The sequence below is a fragment of the Coregonus clupeaformis genome, chromosome 35 (assembly GCF_020615455.1).
Source record: "Coregonus clupeaformis isolate EN_2021a chromosome 35, ASM2061545v1, whole genome shotgun sequence".
NCBI classification, from domain to species: domain Eukaryota; kingdom Metazoa; phylum Chordata; class Actinopteri; order Salmoniformes; family Salmonidae; genus Coregonus; species Coregonus clupeaformis.
This window is the reverse complement of record NC_059226.1, coordinates 6,153,340-6,176,892: the sequence shown is the minus strand read 5'-3', so window position 1 is coordinate 6,176,892 and position 23,553 is coordinate 6,153,340. Positions and strand designations below refer to the sequence as shown.

The 23,553-nt window shown below is 43.3% G+C and overlaps 1 protein-coding gene across 2 annotated transcripts; it reads right to left on the bottom strand.

Moving 5' to 3' along the window:
- Positions 1-7,798: 7,798 nt before the first annotated feature.
- Positions 7,799-10,805, bottom strand: LOC121550246 (E3 ubiquitin-protein ligase RNF26). Of its 2 annotated transcripts, none has more exons than XM_041862417.2 (2): positions 10,614-10,805; positions 7,799-10,263 (listed from the first exon to the last, which is right to left on the bottom strand). In XM_041862417.2, the coding sequence occupies exon 2, from the start codon at positions 10,250-10,252 to the stop codon at positions 8,849-8,851; it is 1,404 nt and encodes a 467-aa protein (XP_041718351.1). In that variant the 5' UTR covers positions 10,253-10,263; positions 10,614-10,805; the 3' UTR covers positions 7,799-8,848. The 2 variants fall into 2 exon arrangements, with proteins under 2 accessions (XP_041718351.1, XP_041718352.1); XM_041862418.2 differs by having other exon boundaries at positions 10,619-10,805.
- Between the last annotated feature and the right edge of the window lie 12,748 nt (positions 10,806-23,553).

Sequence of the window (23,553 nt, the reverse complement as noted above, 5' to 3'; positions counted from 1 at the left end):
TGAAACAAACATTTCTTAACTGAAATGAATAAAAGTCTAGCCACATACACTATATATACAAACGTATGTGGACACCCCTTCAAATTAGTGGTTTTGTCTATTTCAGCCACACCCGATGCTGACAGGTGTATAAAATTGAGCACAGTGAAGAGCTCAGTGACTTTCAACGTGGCAGTGTCATAGGATGCCTCCTTTCCAACAAGTCAGTTTGTCAAACTTCTGCCCAGTTAGAGCTGCCCCGGTCAACTGTAAGTGCTGTTGTGAAGTGGAAACGTCTAGGAGCAACAACAGCTCAGTTGTCCTCGGTTGCAACACTCACTACCAAGTTCCAAACTGCTTCTGGAAGCAACGCCAGCACAATAACTTTCCGTCGGGAGCTTCATGAAATGGGTTTCCGTGGCCGAGCAGCCGCACACAAACCTAAGATCACCATGCGCAATGCCAAGCGTCGGCTGGAGTGGCGTAAAGCTCGCCGCCATTAGACTCTGGAGCAGTGGAAACGCGTTCTCTAGAGTGATTAATCACGCTTCACCATCTGGCAGTCCGACGGACAAATCTGGGTTTGGCAGATGCCAGGAGAACGCTACCTGCCCCAATGCATAGTGCCAACTGTAAAGTTTGGTTGAGGAGGAATAATGGTCTGGGGCTGTTGGTTCGGGCTAGGCCCCTTAGTTCCAGTGAAGGGAAATCTTAACACTACAGCATATAATGACATTCTAGACGATTCTGTGCTTCCAACTTTGTGGCAACAGTTTGGAGAAGGCCCTTTCCTGTTTCAGCATGACAATGCCCCCATGCACAAAGCAAGGTCCATACAGAAATGGTTTGTCCAGATCGATGTGGAAGAACTTGACTGGCCTGCACGGAGTCCTGACCTCAACCCCATCGAACACCTAATCGCCCAACATAAGTGCCCGACCTCCCTAATGCTCTTGTGGCTGAATGGAAGCAAGTCCCCGCAGCAATGTTCCAACATCTAGTGGAAAGAGTGGAGGCTGTTTATAGCAGCAACTCCATGTTAATGCCCATGATTTTGGAATGAAATGTTCGACAGGCAGATGTCCACATACTTTTGGTCATGTAGAGTATTATGATATAGAATTTATTGATTCCACCATAGTTTTCCTTTATTCTAAAGAAATTGCACATATGCGTACTATTATAGAACTGTATTGTGAATTTCTGTGCGTCCCCTCCCAACCTTTGTTGCTCCGCGGCTGCCCTTTGAGGACAGACTGTGTCATTGGATTGGGGTGGCCCTGGGCTGCTCTCCAGGGTGCTGAAAGGCCATTTCTCTCCTGCTGCTGCTCCTTTCTCTAGCCTCCTAATGGAACAAGGCTACTGGTTAACCTTAGCCTTCATATACCCCAGACACCACTTTTCCCATAGCTTTACTATTTGTTTTTACTGGCCAGTTACTGAGCCTGAGCTTGTAATTACACTGACGTTCTACTCAGATCTATGTTTACTGCTAGGACAATAGAGACAAGGGCGTCTGTCTACTATTTAGATGTCCAGCTTACAGCTTGGGGATAATTGTGTTGATGCATTAGATTAATTATCCCATTTTATTTATCTCTCAAAGGTCTCGGTTGAAAGAAAAGACTGGCATAAATACAAGCAGACTAGTCATTTCTTAGCAGTAGCTCAGGGATTCTGGAAAGGTAACAACACCATCACTTTTTAGGCTTTTACCTCAAAGGGATTTTCTGTCTTCTGGGGGCGGTGGCTACAAATTTCACATTTTCCTGAGTGTAAAATCAATTAAAACATACTGCTGTTCTCAAATAACTGTGAAACCCCAATTTCAAGCTTGTAGTTTTTTGGCAAAATTAAAGGAAACATTTCAGACTTTTGAGGAAAAAAACAACTTTACACAGAAAGTAACATGCGTGATTCTAGAAAAATATTTATCAAAGATCTGAACCTTGATAAATAAACATTCTCATTAGATTTGTTTTTTGGAGCAATTAAAAATGGCAACATACTGCCTAAATTACAACATACAGTAGTTTCAATAAATAGTTAGCACCAATACTCCATGATGCATCGTGCTTGTAAACAGATACAAAGTAGTAAACTGTCCCTAACTATAGTAAGTAGGCTTATTTCCCACCATTTAATGGTGGATAATCTGCAGTAGGGCTTCCCAGCAGACAGAGGCTCATCCATTGGCCTTTAGGGTGTGACCTAACCCAGCCAGAGAGTGGTGGGCAGTGAGGGGGAGGGACTGGCCCTGGTACAGCCTAGCAGACAGCTGGTGACAGATTGAGTTCTCCTGGCTGGCAGCCCACAAGAGTCAGGGAGAGGAGAAGACAAAAGCCCTCCTCCTACGCACCCACCCGCTCTGCCTGGCCCGCAGTCTGGGAGTGGAGGAGGAACCCCCCCGAGCTTCTCTCTGTCTATATGGAGCTCCATGGTTACCACAACTCCCAACACTTGACATTACAGACAGGCAATGGACAGCTAGAGATGGACATAGAATACAGTCTCTGAAGAGGTTTAATTTGAATATACACTGAGTGTACAAAACACAAAGGACACCATCCTATTAATAAGTTGCACCACCTTTTGCCCTCACAATAGCCTCAATTCGTCAGGGCATGGACTCTACAAGGTATCGAAAGTGTTCCACAGGGATGCTGGCCCATGTTGACTCCAATGCTCCCCACAGTTGTGTCAAGTTGGCTGGATGTTCTTTGGGTGGTGGACCATTCTTGATACACACAGGAAACTGTTGAGCATGAAAAACCCAGCAGTGTTGCAGTTCTTGACACAAACGGGTGCGCCTGGCACCTACTACCATACCCTGTTCAAAGACACTTCAATATTTTGTCTTGCCCATTCACCCCCTGAATGGCACACATACATAATCCATGTCTCAATTGTCTCAAGGCTTAAAGATCCTTCTTTAACCTGTCTCCCGTTCATCTACACTGATTGAAGTGTATTTAACAAGTGACATCAATGAGAGATCATGGCTTTAACCTGGATTTACCTGGTCAGTCTGTCATGGAAAGAACAGGTGTCCTTAATGTTTTGTACACTCTGTGTACATTGAGGCGATAGAAAATTATGATGAAGTAAATAGTCTGTTGGCAATTTTGAGGTCAGCATGAACTGATGGGACTTTAATTTTCAAAAAGCACCACAACCTTTCAGTGAGAATGTACAATTTTCACCTCACAACAAAACCCTCCAAAAACATGCCTCATTATGAAAAGACGTGCATGTTTCTTCTTTATTCCACATAGGCAGCTATTAGGACACCTCAGACAATGGGCGAGGCCTGAGTGGCTGGGTGAGGCAGCTGTCATAGTGGACGCGGGGAGTCGTGGCTCTTTCTCCTGGCTGTCACTCAGCCTGGAGGGTCCAGAGACGGCTCCTGCTGGCCAATTATCCCCCCAGAACCAACAAAGGCCCCGTAATGGCAGCCCTGCTGGCCCAGTGCCAGGTCAGGAGGGGAACAACGGCTAGCCCAGAGAGCGGTAGGGTAGGACAGGGCCACTCCCCAGCCTTTAAAAGCAAGACGTCCCACTAAGGAAGGGGCCTTTACCCCCCCCGCTGTTCCCTCATGTCCCTTCTCTTGTGCTGAAAGAGAAAAACATAAGACCTGAATTCAATTTCCCAATGGTGTTTAAATGATAATACGGGGTAGTAATGACTGAGTGTGGGTGGCAGTGAGAACTTAATCTGGTGAATCTAGAATTAATTTACAAATCAGGCTTGGCGTTCAATCAATTATTAACATTTTACTGCTTCATACTAGTTGATGGATAAAGTGTAAAGCCAATACAAACTTTTCTCAGATAGAATGCAGTGTAACCTGGATTCAAGCACTTTCAACCGAGGAACTGCTATGTATTAAACTACTGTTCTTCATACATTGAAGAATAGACAGGGGAGCAGGTGAAAGATCACGCCCATTGTAGCCCACATCAGTCTCACAGTACCATTTAAAATGACACAATGACAAATCAGAGCTCATACAGTGAATATGATTACCAAAACAACGAAACACTTAAAACTGCATTGTAAGCATATTATTTTCCTTGGCAAAAAATATCTGGGGTCACTGTGTGTGAGACATCCATCATCCAGATTTATGTCAATGAATAAAACAAACATGAATAGTCTACCACCATGCCCTATGGCGTACACACACCATCTGCAGTGGTGTTAACATTTCAGTTTTGCTTAGTCCCCAGTGTGTGACAAATAAAGGTATGGTGAAGTGTTACTTACTAATGTAGTCACAACACTAGACAAATTGTATCGATATGTAAAATATGGATATCTACGGAAGTCCAGAGAGGACATATGAATAAAAAAAGAATTCCCTCGTTATGTCGAGTTCACAACTTATTTATCTCATGATCACGACCTAACAATAGATTTGTCGAGATCACAATAATTTTCTCATGATCACAACATAAACGTTTTTTTGTCGAGATCACAACAAGTTTCTTATGATCATGACATAAAAATTGTTTTGTCGAGATCCCGAGAAACTATAAATAGGAGTGGAGGTATTGATCATAGATTGACAGTTTGGCTGAGGCGGCAGAGCCCATGGTGGATCAGTGCATACGTTTTTATTGATTGCTACACTAAGGGATGGTACATTTCATGCTAACCATGCTTTCATTTGTGTTTGGAGCTCATTATCAGTTTATAAGTTAGAATGTTAGCAAGCTAATTGTTACCATTGAGCTAAGGGCTCTTGGGGCAGCTAAGCCCTCGTGGGACATTTAAGCCCTGAACGATGCCTGACAGGCAGCACTGTCTCCCAGGCTGTGTGCCACCCTCAAGACCACAGCCAATCGCATGCAAGCAACAACACAGCTAGCTTGGCTAGTCTTGTGAACAAACTAGCTCGCTAGTTAGCTAGGTAATCTTGTTAGCTAACTAGCCAGTTATCTATGCTGGTTGTTAGCTTGCATAACTGATATGTGTATAATTGTAAGGGACACTTCATGTTTTATGGATAATATTAAAATGTACAGAGTGTGTGAGCTACATTCCTGACAGGCTGATCAGATTCAATAGCAGCCTCAGAGCTTGATCAGATTCAACAGCCTTATTCTAAAATTGAATAAATCAAAAAATGTCCCTCATCAATCTACAAACAATACGCCATAATGACAATGAGAAAACAGGTTTTTAGACATTTTTGCAAATGTATAAAAAAATCAAAATGAAATACCTTATTTACATAAGTATTCAGACCCTTTGCTATGAGACTCGAAATTGAGCTCAGGTGCATCCTGTTTCCATTGATCATCCTTATGATGTTTCTACAACTTGATTTGAGTCCACCTGTGGTAAATTCAATTGATTGGACATGATTTGGAAAGGCACACACCTGTCTATATAAGGTCCCACAGTTGACAGTGCATGTCAGAGCAAAAACAAAGCCATGAGGTCGAAGGAATTGTCCATAGAACTCCAAGACAAGATTGTGTCGAGGCACAGATCTGGGGAAGGGTACCAAAACTCCCCAAGAACACAGTGGCCTCCATCATTCTTAAATGGAAGAAGATTGTTTTTATTTATTAAATTTTTTATTTCACCTTTATTTAACCAGGTAAGCCGGTTGAGAACAAACTGAGCAATTGGGGAAGGGCCTTGGTCAGGGAGGTGACCAAGAACTCAATGGTCACTCTGACAGAGCTCCAAAGTTCCTCTGTGGAGATGAGAGAACCTTCCAGAAGGACAACCATCTCTACAGCACTCCACCAATCAGGCCTTTATGGTAGAGTGGCCAGATGGAACCCACTCCTCAGTAAAAGGCACATGACAGCCCGCTTGGAGTTTGCCAAAAGGAGCCTAGACTCTCAGACTATGAGAAACAAAATTCTCTGGTCTGATGAAACCAAGATTGAATGCCAAGTGTCACGTCTGGAGGAAACCTGGCAACATCCCTACGGTGAAGCATGGTGGTGGCAGCATCATGCTGTGGGGATGTTTTTCAGCGGCAGGGACTGGGAGACTAGTCAGGATCGAGGGAAAGATGAACGGAGCAAAGTACAGAGAGATCCTTGATGAAAACCTGCTCCAGAGCGCTCAGGACCTCAGACTGGGGCGATTTTTATTTATTAAATTTTTTATTTCACCTTTATTTAACCAGGTAAGCCGGTTGAGAACAAGTTCTCATTTACAACTGCGACCTGGCCAAGATAAAGCAAAGCAGTGCGATAAAAACAACACAGAGTTACATATGGGGTTAAACAAAACATAAAGTCAAAAATACAACAGAAAATATATATACAGTGTGTGCAAATGTAGCAAGTTATGGAGGTAAGGCAATAAATAGGCTATAGTGCAAAATAATTACAATTAGTATTAACACTGGAATGATAGATGTGCAAGAGATGATGTGCAAATAGAGATACTGTGGTGCAAATGAGCAAAATAAATAACAATATGGGGATGAGGTAGTTGGGTGGGCTAATTTCAGATGGGCTGTGTACAGGTGCAGTGATCGGTAAGGTGCTCTGACAACTGATGCTTAAAGTTAGTGAGGGAGATAAGAGTCTCCAGCTTCAGAGATTTTTGCAATTCGTTCCAGTCATTGGCAGCAGAGAACTGGAAGGAATGGCGGCCAAAGGAGGTGTTGGCTTTGGGGATGACCAGTGAGATATACCTGCTGGAGCGCATACTACGGGTGGGTGTTGCTATGGTGACCAATGAGCTAAGATAAGGCAGGGATTTGCCTAGCAGTGATTTATAGATGGCCTGGAGCCAGTGGGTTTGGCAATGAGTATGTAGTGAGGACCAGCCAACAAGAGCGTACAGGTCACAGTGGTGGGTAGTATATGGGGCTTTGGTGACAAAACGGATGGCACTGTGATAGACTACATCCAATTTGCTGAGTAGAGTGTTGGAGGCTATTTTGTAAATGACATCGCCGAAGTCAAGGATCGGTAGGATAGTCAGTTTTACGAGGGCATGTTTGGCAGCATGAGTGAAAGAGGCTTTGTTGCGAAATAGGAAGCCGATTCTAGATTTAATTTTGGATTGGAGATTCTTAATGTGAGTCTGGAAGGAGAGTTTACAGTCTAACCAGACACCTAGGTATTTGTAGTTGTCCACATACTCTAGGTCAGGCGATGGTTCACCTTCCAACAGGACAAGTCTCTGAATGTCCTTGAGTGGCCCAGCCAGAGCTTGTACTTGAACCCGATCTAAAATCTCTGGAGAGACCTGAAAATAGCTGTACAGCAACGCTCCCGATCCAACCTGACAGAGCTTGAGAGGCTCTTCAGAGAAGAATGGGAGAAACTCCCCAAATTAAAGGTGTGCCAAGCTTGTAGCATCATACCCAAAAGACTCAAGGCTGTAATCACTGCCAAAGGTGCTTCAACAAAGTACTGAGTAAAGGGTCTGAATACTTATGTAATTGTGAGATTTCAGTTATTTTAAAGAAATTAGCAAACATTTCTAAAATCCTGTTTTGCTTTGTCATGTGGTATTGTGTGTAGATTGAGGGGGAAAAAAATTAAAAGTCAAGGGGTGATGATCAAGAGTGGGCGTGTTCTATTCAGATTCAATAGCAGCCAGAGGCTGATAGGTCAGGATGCTACCTTGTAGGCTGTCTGCAAGAAGCCTTACATATGAAAACAACTTTTGTTATGTAGTGATCATGAGATAAATAAGTTGTGATCGCCACATAACGAGGGAATAATATTTTTTATTAATATTTCTTCTCTGGACTTCCGTAGATTTCAGCTTGTTAGTTTTGATGAAAAATACACACTGGCATATACACATGAAGAATATGGAACTATAGCCTACATCAAGGCATAGCCTGTAGCATGTTTATTTGAAATGATACAAAAACATTGACAAGGGTAATGAATAGACAACACATGTATCTGAATAACTTTAAAAAAACATTCATAGGTACAAAACATAGAAAAATGCATGACCTTGTTCATCAAATCATAAACTTTTAAGTGTAGAATTTTGCCCGTATACATATACATTTCCTTTAAATATATTAGTATAGCAGTGTTAGTCTAGTTCGCTCTGAATTTATTAGTTCTCAAACAAATGGGATTATTCCTCATCTTCACCATTTATACATTGTTATAGGCCTAGTAGTCATAAGTTATCGACAGTACTGGTGCAGCCCTCCTACAGTATGTGCCTGAAAGATGGAACTGGAAGTATTTTCAATTACAAACGTAACATTTTGTTCACTGCACAAGCCAGAACAGCAGCTTCGTAGCCAGTGCAATATAGTTAGTGCAACTGTGGAAAACCATCAAGGATATGTCCACAATATATCAACTAGACCTAAAGGACCAAACGCCTAAAATGCAAGCTGCAACATGAATTAATTGAACTGGTGGAAGCAAAGTGTGAGCATCAGAAACCCTATGGGCTTATTCGGGGCAGAGCATTGATATAAATGTACTGCACAGAGCCAACAAAACTCTATAGTCAATGCTAGTCTATAAAATGAATGTCTATCTGAATGTTCCACCCCACTAAATAGGCACCATACATACAGTACCATTTTTTACATGACAGTGGACAAGAGTTGTGTTTTATCAGCACAGCTATACATTGTGGATGTCTATCATCACTCATTATCCTGAGTTTAAAGTCTTCCCCTTCAGTGTTTGCAGATCTAAAATGTACAGAAGAAATAAGCAACATGGCAGAAGCTCTTTTAAAGCCCATTGGAAGGCGAGCTGGAGCCATCCCCATATTGCTAACTGGGGTTGTTTTCAGACTGGCTGCATTTCTTTCTATATATTTATCTCAGCGTCCCGCTCTTTAACTCTGGGGGCGTGTCTGAAATGGTACCCCAAAGTGCACTACCAGGTCCCTGGGTCTCTCAGAGGAAGACGTCCATGGTTTGTGTGATGGCCTGTCGGCAGAGGGGACAGTTGTGCTGCTGGGGGAGCTGCTGTAGCAAGATGGCCGAGCAGTGGCGACACAGGCACAGGTGGCGGCAGGGCAGCAGCAACACGTTCTTGACCCTGTCCTGACAGATTACGCACTTCTTCCTCTCCTCATGCTCCTTCAATAGGCTGAGGAGGCCAGTGTCAACTGGAAGGGCCTGGCTGCCTTGGCCAGAGGCAGGCTGCTGCTTCACTGTAGTCCTTGTTGTAGACTGGTGGTGGTATTGGTCTGGGTTAAGGTTGATGTCATCCCACCTAGTGTCGAGGTGTTCAAGTGTTGAGTATAACTCCACTTGTTCTCTTCCAGTCTGCTCTGGGGGAAGAAGGGTACCTGTATGGTCAGTAGGAATACCTGGGGCCCTTGGATCCAGAACTGGGTGCCCCACTCCACCTTGGTCCACAGAAGGCTGTACTGTTCTGCCCCTTGGCTGTCTTGCTTGGGCCACCTGCCCCATAGCCTGTGGTCCAGCAGCATTGTCCTGAAGAGCTTGAGCTCGCTCCATGGCCAGCAGGTAAAGTCTATAGATGGTCCTCTGTAGATTTTGCATTCCTGGGATTACATTGACAAAGTGAAGACATTGCTGGGCCACACGACGAGGCAGCTCCGGGTTGAGATATAGCAAGGTCAAAGCAACAATGACCGCTGTTAGGAGCAAGCCATAGATGTTGAGCATGAACACTGTGATAAAGACATGACCAAGGGAGCCCAGAAACTCAAGAGCTAGCTGGCAGGGTGTCCAAAGCAGTACAGAGGTGCCCACCAGGCAGCTGTATAGGAAGGTGAGAAGTGTGAGGGCCAATTCCAAGGCTTTATGCAGGGGGCCTGACACTGCCTCCCAGGCCCCTACCATTGCAGAGAAGCAGTTCTGGGTACCAATGAGGAGAATGTTGACGATAGTGTTGACAAAGTAGAGAACGAGGCTGAACGCGATGCTAAAACCGTCACAAGTCTGTTTAAGCACAGTATGTCCAGACAGTAGTCCGCGGTGTAGCAGCTCCTTGGTGCGCCATGCAACATGAGAAGAGAGGTGGCCCACCATTTTGAAACTCTCAAACACCCCTCCTAAGGTCTGAAGCCATCCCTCCAGTACATTGAAAGCTCCGTGTGCTGTGCTTGTGACCACCTCTGTTACAGTGAGGAAGGAGAACAGGGCACAGTTCCAGTATTCTAGTAAGGTGGAGCCACTCGGCATCATTTGCAGGTCGTGCAGAGATAAACCCATGTTGGAGAAAAGTCGGCCTAGCCAATTCACAAACCAGATGACCAAGTCCAGTAGAAGGCAAAAAGTATCCAGGCATTTCCCAATGACACAGGAAGCAAAGTTCACTACATCCATATTAGTGTTCCCTACAGAAGACAAGAACATGTGTTAAGGTTTGCCATTGAACTACATTTACGTTTCAAAACTTGCTTACACTAGTTAGCTAGCATGCTATCAGTTACGCTAAGCAGCATAGTTAGCTAACTTTCAAGCTGTGCAACATTATTAAGTGGCTAGCTAAAGCTATTATTCCTGATTACCAATGACATAACATGAACTGAGCTTAACAGAAATTTGAAAAATGACACATTGAAGAAGAAAAAACATCTCTAGTCTGCTACTCCTAATGCTAATGGAAACCCTACCCACTATCAGCTAGCTAGTTAGCATGTTATGCTAGCTAGCTATAGCAGCTAAAATAGAAAACGGATCTCACCTTACATAGCGTATATAACGCGCTAACCAATTGCTACCAATGGGATAATTGGATTGACATACACCCTGGTTGACACAATCAATAAAAATGTTTGCAGGCTCCCATCTAAAGACGCTGTCATTCTAGCCATTCATGTAAACACGACAAACCAGACAGGAAGATTCAATTTTGAGAAGCCTATCGAGACAAAATAATCGAGCTCAGATCTTGTGATGGTGACCGCTTCAACGTTTATGCCTGTGAAAGAAACAAGAACGACAAAAAATAAAATAATAATAATTACAAATAATATTATATTCTAACTAATAATTACATTGTAACATTAGTTACTTTATCACCAATCATAGCGATCTTATACTCTTAATCATATTTATTTTTTTCATACTGTCATGTCCATACTGTCATGTCCATATTATCCTGTTTTTGCACGGACAGTGGAAACATATTTATACATATTTAGGGGAATTACAGTTCCTTTTCACATTTGTTTTTCAATAGTCTCCCATGTTCTGGTGTTACCTGGCTAGACAGTGGCCAACCTTAAGCAAAACTGTGAGATATTGCACACTCATGTCACCCTCTGTCATTCTGTGCTTTAAGAGACAATACAGGCCAAGTAATTTGATATATTTAATGTATTTACTTACCCACCCACTCACCTGAGGCAACACCATTCAAGTAGTAACACCATTAACACCATTGTACTGTAGGATATCCCAAATATCAAGCCATAACCTCACTCAACAATTCACTCTAGAATGAGAAAATGTATCTTGGTCAGATCCTAGTCCATGTTGAGAGAGGCTATGGCATGCTTTTGCTAATGGACGTCTTGTTTCTCATTATGAGTCAATAAATCCCTCAGCACCACCAATGTATGTTATTTGTGATTGAGCTCACCAGCAAGCTTGCCCTGAGGACGGTCATAATGGAAGTGGCAAAAACAATCCAAAATTTGACTGCTTAACACCCCTGTCCACCCCCATCCTGTCTGCTCTGGAACCGCAGTCAACCGTGGCCCTTATCAAATCATCACACAACCTGAATATATGGCTTCTTTTGGAGGGGTGAAAACATAATCAGTCATGTTCCTTCATCCCAGCTGTGCATGTGTGATGTTGTCTTAGAAGAGACAGCTGTTTTGCACCCACCTCTGTGTTTTCCCCACTATTTGTGTCATGCTACTCGGCTTTCCAAAAATATGTGGTAGTGTACAGACTAAAACGAGCCAGTCAACAAAATGCCTCCATTTGGAGTCCAGGATATGGTGTTACCCTCTTCAAACAACTTCAACCATACATCAAGCCCTCTTGCTCTTTAAGTGACATCATGGTATTCCATGGATGAGCCTCCAGGTTAACAGTTAGGTAACCCAATGTCCACAGTTAGTCTTTTGTTATTTCCCAGACCTTTTTCAGACAGCTGCAATCTCTCACTCTCTCACTCCTCTCCTGTTTGTTGTTCTTGCCCATCTTATCACAGCTGCTGCTCTCCTTCAAGTGAACTGTGGAAAAATGGCATCAGACATCCTTTGAAAAAGCCCCCTTCTCCTGCCAACTAGGACCTCCACTAAACACTCCTCATATAGGCCTTCGGAGCATTCAACACTTGTCCTCACTAATAGCACAATTGGGTGCCTCCACTGTCTCCCCCTGAAAGAGTTGTCCATGTTTAATGTTTAAGATGTGCTGAGAACAGGAAGGATTTCCAAGACTCTGCTGGTGGAAGTGCACTGTCAGTATCCTAGGTTGACGTTTGATATAAACAATCAAATAGGACAGATAGTTGACATTCATGGATTGGTCAAGAGATTAATGCCAATGATTCTAATGTAACAATTGGTTCCATAGACATAATAGAATGGGGGAATTTAAATAGCACAATCAACTTATTGTTGAGATGATAAGTATATTTTCCCATACAGCCAAGGACACACAGAACAACATTGCCTATAGTCTACTCAGGCTAAATTATATTTTGATAGCCTAAATAGAGCAAGCCTTCAGTATGTAACTGAACTAATGAAAGAATAGCATTCATATTTTCTGGCACTCTGACAATTTTGAGGGTTGGGGTTCTTGGCCTGTGAAAGTCCCCTTTTCAAGAACAGCTGAGCTATAATTGCTTTCCTCGGTCGATGCTCATAGGCTATGCTCGGGTGTGAAATCTACTGAATTGGCTGCCCTTGTCCTGAGCTGGGTGTGGGGATAGGGACCTTATCAATGGTCTGTCAAAGAAGTCTTGAGGCTAACCTGAAGCATACAGCTTTTACAATCACACCCTTGTTCTCAACTGAAAATGTTACAGAAACAATTGAACACAACACATGTACATAACCTACAACAAAGTGTTCATCTTTAATTAAGTAACAGCTTTATTATGAGGGAGAGATAAATAATGAATATCAAAATCAAAAGTAGGAGATTTTATTTCTTAAAAGGCAAGGGTTGCCCATGGTTTATATAAGAAATGACCATTCAAATAAGCTTTTGATATGGAACCTACAGTATGTGGTTGAATTTTTCACAGCATAAAAAAAGCATATTCCGACTCTTCACCAAACCATCATGAGCTGAATTTCAAGAAGCTACAACTGCTACCCTCACTATAATGTAAGTAGAAAAATGACAAGAGCCAGAACTAGGAAATTGTATAAAATAATACATTAATATAAAGTGTCTAGCCTTCTAATGATGATTAAGAGGTGCCCTGATCCCATTTTAACGCACTATATTTGTCTCCAAGTGGCCACCTGGGTCCCACTTTGGCTCCACCCCTGTCCTCTACCCCGCCCAGTATTGTGTCTGGGATTCAGCCTACGGTCCACCCCCTCTCTCCACCTGACCAACCAGACCTTGATGTGTCTGAGCTGAGAAACTCCAAGGTGATTCATTTGTTAATTATGTTGGGTCACCACGGCAACGGCTGTTATAAGGGGTCAGGGTAGATGTTAGAGTCCTCTTCAGCACAAGCCATGTCATTGTAACTGAGCAATGTGAAGACTGGCACCAGTCACCAGTCACCAGTCACCCCTCCCCCAAACCCCCCAGAAACCCCCTTTACACACACACACACACACACACACACACATAATAATAAGAAGAAATATAAGAAGAAACATTGTGCTGCCCTTTTTATTGACCTGTCTAAAGCCTTCGACACTGTGTATCACTCATTACTTATTCAGAGGCTTTCATCAATTAGCCTTATCATAGCACATTGCGCTTTATTACGGGTCATAGGTTCAGTACACATCATTGCATTTTGTATCAGAAAGTAGGCTGGCCCTCCTTGAAGTCTCGTAGATCGATGCATTACGCTCTTTTTGTCTATAAAGCCCTCTTGCATAAACTTCCGCCATACCTCATTGTTAACCTTCAGACGTATAAGTTACCAGACTCAGTGACGGCTAACCATGGAGTTCCCTTCAATCTTCACGGAATTAAGTAAATCTGCTCTTAGTTTTTTTTTGCACCTCTCATCTCCAAAAGCCAGTAAAGTTGGTTGATTTGGTGCCTTTAGGGCAATTCAGGCGGATGTTAGAGGGCCTTTTTACTGAAGAATGTTTGTTTCATATGAATGTGTTTTGCTTTTCGTGTTTTATGTTTGCTTTCATGTATTGTGTAATTGATCTGTATAGTGTAATTGTTGTTTATTGATGTGTTTGACAGGTCGTCATTGTAAATAAAGGTGAAATAAACACACACATACACACACCAAGTGCAGATCAGACAATGGCTCAATGATTCAAAAGGCCCACTCAGCTAGACCAGGCAATGGTCATTACAAATGTGTCATGGACTCTGATTTAAACTCAATTACAATGAGCCAACCTCTAGATTAGAACTGTTTAGCCCGTTGCTCTTGGCACAATCCTGCACCTGTGTCTGAACTCACCTCCATTAACGATAAGCAGTAATGTCAGAGCTTCCGTCTGGAGAGAATGCTCCACTAGCTGAAAAGCACCTTCTGACAATGTGGATTCACTTTGATCTTTGAATGTGTACTATGCCTCATGTTCTGGAAAAATTGTGCCTATTAACGGAGTACTTCTGATGACTAGTCATGTGAATAAAACATAACCTAATTAATGATTATGGGTATTAAATAACTACTGATTGTAATTTACTTTAATTAATCCCTAATCCCGATCCTTGAAATGTCCTACTGTGGCATGAATATTTAGTTGCTTAACTCACTCAGACATTTAACATGATTTTCAACTTGTCTTGACCTGGATTAATACAGATTTAGGTTGAATAAGCTACGGGAAAACTAGCCACTATAACCAGAAAGAACTTAGTATCCTCAAGAGGGCATAATGTTTGTTACCATTCAGATCAAACTCAACCTACCCACTGCGTCTCACACATTAGTGAAACGTTTGCTACAACTGAGATAAGAGAAATGTGTGATACCCTGAAGTGAATTTCAGTCCCAATACACACACTTTCATGGGAACAAGGACCATACAGCTTCAGCTAATGACATGCATGATTAACTTTGATAATAATCCTTCAAAGTCAGAACAACGAGGTCAAGGTCTCTTTCTGTACGCTATGACCTATAATTAAGGTCTTAGGAGCCCAAAACCTTCAGCACAACCTTCAGAAATAACCTTACAGTATCTGAACTGGGGGGGATGAGGAAAAAGGACCTTGACATTATCCTCAGCTCTTGCATGTCATCTTCGCTTTTGGCTCTGGCGAGTCTGACACCCCTGTGGAGATACACTCTGTTCCCAATCTGTGTAACCAGACCTGCCAGTGCTAGCTCCCGCTCCCGGCAACAAGGAGGAGAATGCTCAGGATAATCACGTTAGCTCTATATCACTAGCCTACACCAGCTGCCCCACACTGAATGTCATTGAAAAACAACATGTGCCATATTGGGTTAGGTTCTTTGCCCTACCTGGTGTTTAGGCGAATTTGATCCGGAGGCCTACAGCTGTGTTGTCTTTACAAGCTGTTTTGTTGTCTTGTAGAGTGCTGTTGTTTTATATTTGTTTTACAGTGGTGCCGAATGTAACAGCAAGGTGATGAGTGGACCAAAGAGGAAAAATAAAAAGACTGGAGGTGTAAAAGAGGTACGCTATTTTAATTTAAATGTACACCAAAGTGCTTGAGTATGACCAAATGCAGCCACACCCCATCACTAATTAATGAATTCACCATTAAATCAATCAACCCAGTGAAAATATAAACAAAATGGTTCTCACTCACACAGTCATAGATATCATCACATCAGCATTCTCTAGCGACAGAACGCCTCCAGCTGTGGTATAAGATGACTATCCAGGTGGGACCTGCAGGTGCCTGTGGCCATGGAGGTGGTCTTTGTCAGGAGAAGAATACACATTCCCGATGCTGCATCGTTACCGTGAGTAAGTCCATACAGTGGGGGTCTTATTCAAGACAAACACCAACCACCAGAATCAAACATTGTAGGGGAGAAGATTCCTGTATTGATTGCAAGTTTTGGCAGGAGAGTAGCACCTTTAGCATGACTTTGATCCCAGCAGCTCTTCCCTCTTAATTCTCCATTCACTATTTCTCATGGTTGTTAAAAAAAATAAAATAAATGTATTTGCCACATGCGACGAATACAACAGGTGTAGAAATTACCGTGAAATGCTTACTTACAGCCCTTAACCAACAATGCATTTATTTCTTAATAAAAAAGTAAAATAAAACAACAACAAAAAAAAAGTGTTGAGAAAAAAAGAGCAGAAGTAAAATAAAATAACAGTAGGGAGGCTATATACAGGGGGGTACCAGTGCAGAGTCAATGTGCGGGGGCACCGGCTAGTTGAGGTAGTTGAGGTAATATGTACATGTGGGTAGAGTTAAAGTGACTATGCATAAATAATTAACAGAGTAGCAGCAGCGTAAAAAGATGGGGTGGGGGTGCAAATAGTCCGGGTAGCTCAGTTGGTAGAGCATGGCGCTTGCAACACCAGGGTTGTGGGTTCGTTTCCCACGGGAGGCCAGTATGAAAATAAATGCACTCACTAACTGTAAGTCGCTCTGGATAAGAGCGTCTGCTAAATGACTAAAATGTAAATGTAAATGATTAGCTGTTCAGGAGTCTTATGGCTTGGGGGTAGAAGCTGTTGAGAAGCCTTTTGGACCTAGACTTGGCGCTCCGGTACCGCTTGCCGTGCGGTAGCAGAGAGAACAGTCCATGACTAGGGTGGCTGGAGTCTTTGACAATTTTGAGGGCCTTCCTCTGACACCGCCTGGTATAGAGGTCCTGGATGGCAGGAAGCTTGGCCCCAGTGATGTACTGGGCCGTACGCACTAACCTCTGTAGTGCCTTGCGGTCAGAGGCCGAGCAGTTGCCATACCAGGCGGTGATGCAACCAGTCAGGATGCTCTCGATGGTGCAGCTGTAGAACTTTTTGAGGATCTGAGGACCCATGCCAAATATTTTCAGTCTCCTGAGGGGGAATAGGCTTTGTTGTGCCCTCTTCATGACTGTCTTGGTGTGTTTGGACACCAAGGAACTTGAAGCTCTCAACCTGTTCCACTACAGCCCTGTCGATGAGAATGGGGGCGTGCTCAGTCCTCTTTTTTTTCCTGTAGTCCACAATCATCTCCTTTGTCTTGGTCCCGTTGAGGGAGAGGTTGTTATCCTGGCACCACACTGCCAGGTCTCTCCTCCCTATAGGCTGTCTCATCGTTGTCGGTGATCAGGTCTACCACTGTTGTGTCGTCTGCAAACTTAATGATGGTGTTGGAGTCATGCCTGGCCATGCAGTCATGGGTGAACAGGGAGTACAGGAGGGTACTGAGCACGCACCCCTGAGGGGCCCCCGTGTTGAGGATCAGCGTGGCAGATGTGTTGTTACCTACCCTTACCACCTGGGGGTGGCCCGTCTGGAAGTCCAGGATCCAGTTGCAGCGGTAGGTGTTTAGTCCCAGGGTCCTTAGCTTAGTGATGAGCTTTGAGGGCACTATGGTGTTGAACGCTGAGCTGTAGTCAATGATTAGCATTCTCACGTAGGTGTTCCTCTTGGGCAGTGTGGAGTGCAATAGAGATTGCATCATCTGTGGATCTTTTGGGGCGGTATGCAAATTGGAGTGGGTCTAGGGTTTCTGGGATAATGGTGTTGATGTGAGCCATGACCAGCCTTTCAAAGCACTTCATGGCTACAGACGTCAGTGCTACGGTTCGGTAGTCATTTAGGCAGGTTATCTTAGTGTCCTTGGGCACGGGGACTATGGTGGTTTGCTTGAAACATGTTGTTATTACAGACTCAGTCAGGGACATGTTGAAAATGTTGGTGAAGACACTGGTAATCCGTCTGAATGTTGACCTGCTTAAAAGTCTTACTCACATCAGCTACGGAGAGCGTGATCACATAGTCATCTGGAACAGCTGGTGCTCTCATGCATGCTTCAGTGTTGCTTGCCTCGAAGCGAGCATAGAAGTGATTTAGCTCGTCTGGTAGGCTTGTGTCACTGGGCAGCTCGCGGCTGTGCTTCCCTTTGTAGTCTGTAATAGTTTTCAAGCTCTGCCACATCCGACGAGCGTCAGAGCCGGTGTAGTACGATTCAATCTTAGTCCTGTATTGACTCTTTGCCTGTTTGATGGTTCGTCGGAGGGCATAGCGGGATTTCTTATAAGCGTCTGGGTTAGAGTCCCGCTCCTTAAAAGCAGCAGCTCTACCCTTTAGCTCACTGCGGATGTTGCCTGTAATCCATGGCTTCTGGTTGGGGTATGTACGTACGGTCACTGTGGGGACGACGTCATCGATGCACTTATTGATGAAGCCAGTGACTGATGTGGTGTACTCCTCAATGCTATCTGAAGAATCCTGGAACATGTTCCAGTCTGTGCTAGCAAAACAGTCCTGTAGCTTAGCATCTGCGTCATCTAACCACTTTTTTATTAACTGAGTCACTGTTGCTTCCTGCTTTAGTTTTTGCTTATAAGCAGGAATCAGGAGGATAGAGTTATGGTCAGATTTGCCAAATGGAGGGCGAGGGAGAGCTTTGTATGTGTCTCTGTGTGTGGAGTGAAGGTGGTCTAGAGTTTTTTTTCCTCTGGTTGCACATTTAACATGCTGGTAGAAATGAGGTAGAACGGATTTAAGTTTCCCTGCATTAAAGTCCCCGGCCACTAGGAGCGCTGCCTCTGGATGAGCATTTTCCTGTTTAGTTATGGCCTTATACAGGTTATTGAGTGCAATCTTAATGCCAGCATTGGTTTGTGGTGGTAAATAGACAGCTATGAGAAATATAGATGAAAACTCTCTTGGTAAATAGTGTGGTCTACAGCTTATCATAAGGTACTCTACCTCAGGCGAGCAAAACTTCGAGACTTCCTTAGTATTTGATTTTGTGGACCAGCTGTTGTTTACAAATATACACAGACCGCCACCCCTTGTCTTACCGGAGTCAGCCGTTCTATCCAGCCGATGTAGCGTATAGCCCGCTAGCTGTATGTTGTCCATGTCGTCGTTCAGCTACGACTCAGTGAAACATAAGATATTATTGGTACATGAAACAGATAGCTTTGTTAGGGATTTCCATGGTGACTGCAAACTGTACACACTTAGAAATTAGGGGTTCTTTAAGTTTTTTTGGTAAGGGTGATGGTTCTTTGTGGAACCATAATGACTCAATGAACCGTTGTAGCCCTTCAATGGTTCTTAACAGTTTAGAAAAGGGTTCTTTCCTCTTTTAGTGATAATTGAAATGTAGGGGCGGTGGCTCATTCGAATATTTTGGGTAGTCGTTTCCTCACATCCCTTTTTTTTGTGCAACCAAACCGTGAGTGAGAGTGTCATTCCAGTTTATCTAATCTGTTGTGTTATGCTAGTCCATATTAAAATATGACTAAAGGCCAGTTACCATGTCTTGTGAAAGACTCATGTATGGCCTAAATGAGTAGTTCTCAATTCTCTCCTAAAATAACCCCAGCTGTTCTAGAAGTTGTACACCTGATTCAACTTGTTAATCAACACAATAATGCCTAAGGAATTTTCATAATATAATATGGCTAACGAGAATAAAAAACCCTGTATGGTTCTTAAAAATAATCTACAAAGAACCTTTGAGATTGAGGGTTCTTTATAGAACCATTCTCCATAACGGTTCTATAAAGAACCATAAAAATAGGTTCTATATAGCCCCAAAAGGGGTTGTAACCATAGCGGAACCCTTTTTTGATGCTATATAGAACCTTTTATTATTAATGGTTCTTTATAGAACCTTAGGAAAGGGTTCTTTATAGCACCATAAAGGTTCCATTTAGAACCTTATGAGCATGGTTCTTTACAGCAGGGGTGCTCAAACTCTTTGGGGCTGGGGACCCCTTTTGTGATAGCAAATTCACCAGGGACCCCCTCATAATCAGAACACAACTCGAGTGAGATAAAAAATAGCATACAAGGAGTTTTACTATGACTTCGACAGTGCATGGCCGGACGAACCAAGTCTCGGGCCCTGCCCTGGGAAGAAACATTTTAAAGGGCCGGGCAACGGAATTCAAACGGGCTGAGAGGTCGTCACGCCCGCCCCGGACCCCACCCTGTTATGTCAGGTTTGTGCGGTCGGAGTCCGCACATTTGGGGGGGGGGGGGGTACTGTCACGCCCTGACGTATGGAACTCTTGTATGTTGAGTAAGGGTGTTGAAGTTCTATGTTATTATTTCTATGCTTGGCCAGGTATGGTTCCCAATCAGAGGCAGCTGTCGCTTGTTGTCTCTGATTGGGGATCAAACTTAGGTAGCCCAGTTGCCTACTATGTTTGTGGGATCTTGTTCCTGTGTTAGGCTTGTATTGTGTATAGCCTTCACGTTACGTTGTTTTGTCGTGAGTTTATTTGGGTTAAATAAACATGTTCACATCGCACGCTGCACCTTGGTCTGACCCGTCTCTCAACGATCGTGACAGGCACCTTTTAGTTCTTTCATTAAATGCTTTCAATATTTGTATATGAATTTCCACAATATATAGTTGGTTTGTGGTTTTTAAATCATAGACATTTTTAGATATTGTTATTTTTACATATTGTCCCATGTACATTGTGTCATTTACTGATGGTCCCTAACTAGACCCATAGGGATATCCAAAATGAACCCAAATATACCACGGGCATTACGATTGGGTCGCATGCAGCTGCACTCCAAATTGGTGATTACTTGTGCGCTGCCAGCCGTGGGCATGATTGAAACAAACCCAACCTTCATTTATGTTGTGACGCAGTCACGACCAAAAGTCTCACAAAACTCAGTTTTGGACGAGACTGACTTTATGACCAAAATTTTCCTATTTACACTTTGTAGTCAATTTTGACAGTAGAATAAATGTTTCTGATTCATATCGATGCCACATAGGCTGTTTTCTAATTGAGAAGTTTAAGGCCCTCCTCTTGGCATAGGAGAGAACATTTAGCAGTTTTCAAGCCAGAGGAGGCTGGTGGGAGGAGCTATAGGAGGACAGGCTCATTGTAAAGGCTGGAATGGAATCGATGGAATGGTATCAAACACATCAAACATATGGAAACCACGTTTGACTCCATTCTATTTATTCAATTTCAGCCATTACAATGAGCCTGTCATCCTATAGCTCCTCCCACCAGCCTCCACTGGTTCAAGCTAATTTCCTGCAATTCTAAACATTTTGCCAAGAGGCAAATTGCTTAAGTTACAGTGCTTTTCTGTTGTTTTATATTTCATTTTGGGGGAATACAAGAAGTATTGAGTTGAAAGATTGGTTGAGTACGTTTGACAGTTAGCAGACGCTTTTATCCAAAGCAATTTACAGGAGCAATTAGGGTTAAGTACCTAGCTCAAGGGCACATTGACAGATTTTTCACCTAGTCAGCTCAGGGATTCAAACCAGCAACCTTAAGGTTATTGGTGCAACGCGCTTAACCACTAGGCTACCTGCCACGGTAATGTGGATACCAATATCCCTGTGAGCCTCCCAGGCCCATGTTGCCCAGGGTTAAGAACATAAATTGTAGATTAATAATATTGCATTGTATTGTATTGTATTACACCCTCTAAACTTATTCCACAGAACCCTTGTCCAAAATGAATTACTTTAATCTGTTGTTGTTGGCAATGTTCTTTTTTAAATTTTGTAAACATAGTACCTCCCGCAGACCCCACTTTGAGAACCCCTGATTTATGGAATCTTTAAAAAATGATCTATATCAAAATGATCTATATCAAAAAGTGATCCGCTATGGTTACAAGCCAAAGAACCCTTATTTGGCACTATATAGAAGATTTCCTTTGTGTGTGTAATCAAAGCGAGTGACATGGGGGAAAAAAACATGGTATTCTGTGATCTTGATGATAGGGAATTGTGCTGGCAGCCATGGAAACCAGTCACACCTCAGGGCTCCTCCTGATCCTCTGTTGGCTCATCTCTCTCCCTCTCATGTCCTCCACATCATCAGCACCTGACCTCACCCCAGTAAGCCCAATGGGAGTGGATTCAAATCAAATCAAATCAAATGTTATTTGTCACATACACGTGTTTAGCAGATGTTATTGCGGGTGTAGCGAAATGCTTGTGCTACTAGCTCCGACAGTGCAGTAATATCTAACAAGTAATATCTAACAATTTCACAACATATACCCAATACACACAAATCTAAGTAAGGAATGGAATTTAAGAATATTTACATATATGGACAAGCAATGACAGAGCGGCATGGACTAAAATACAGTAAAATATTATAGAATACAGTATATACATATGAGATGAGTAGTGCAAGATATGTAAACATTATTAAAGTGACAAGTGTTCCATTTCTTAAAGTGGCCAGTGATTTCAATAGGCAGCAGCAGCGTCTAATGTGCTAGTGATGGCTATTTAACAGTCTGATGGCCTTGAGATAGAAGCTGTTTTTCATTCTCTCGGTTCCAGCTTTGATGCACCTGTACTGACCTCGCCTTCTGGATGATAGCGGGATGAACAGGCAGTGGCTCGGGTGGTTGATGTCCTTGATGATCTTTTTGGCCTTCCTGTGACATCGGGTGCTGTAGGTGTCCTGGAGGGTGGGTAGTTTGCCCCTGGTAATGCGTTGGGCAGACCGCACCACCCTCTGGAGAGCCCTGTGGTTGTGGGCGGTGCAGTTGCCGTACCAGGCGGTGATACAGTGGGACAGGATGCTCTCAATTGTGCATCTGTAAAAGTTTGTGAGGGTTTTAGGTGCCAACCCAAATTTCTTCAGCCTCCTGAGGTTGAAGAGGCTCTGCTCTAACCCTAACCCTAACCCTAACCCTAACCCTAACCCTAACCCTAACCCTCTCTTCTTCACCATACTGTCTGCGTGGGTGGACCATTTCAGTTTGTCAGTGATGTGTACGCCAAGGAACTTGAAGCTTTCCACCTTCTCCACTGCGGTCCTGTTGATGTGGATAGGGGGGTGCACCCTCTGCTGTTTACTGAAGTCCATGATCATCTCCTTTGTTTTGTTGACGTTGAGTGAGAGGTTATTTTCCTGGCACCACACTCCCAGAGCCCTCACCTCCTCCCTGTAGGCTGTTTCGTCATTGTTGGTAATCAAGCCTACTACTGTTGTGTCATCTGCAAACTTGATGATTGAGTTGGAGGCGTGCTTGGCCATGCAGTCACGGTTGAACAGGGAGTACAGGAGAGGGCTGAGCACGCACCCTTGTGGGGCCCCAGTGTTGAGGATCAGCGAAGTGGAGATGTTGTTTCCTATCTTCACCACTTGGGGGCGGCCCGTCAGGAAGTCCAGGACCCAGTTGCACAGGGCAGGGTTCAGACCCAGGGCCTCAAGCTTAATGATGAGCTTGGAGGGTACTATTGTGTTGAATGCTGAGCTATAGTCAATGAACAGCATTCTTACATACAGTTGAAGTCGGAAGTTTACATACACTTAGTTTGGAGTCATTAAAACTCGTTTTTCAACCACTCCACAAAATGTCTCGTTAACAAACTATATTTTT

Bases quoted from the DNA above. Each gene is read 5' to 3' on its own strand.
- LOC121550246 (XM_041862417.2), bottom strand. From the start codon at position 10,252: ATGGATGTAGTGAACTTTGCTTCCTGTGTCATTGGGAAATGCCTGGAT.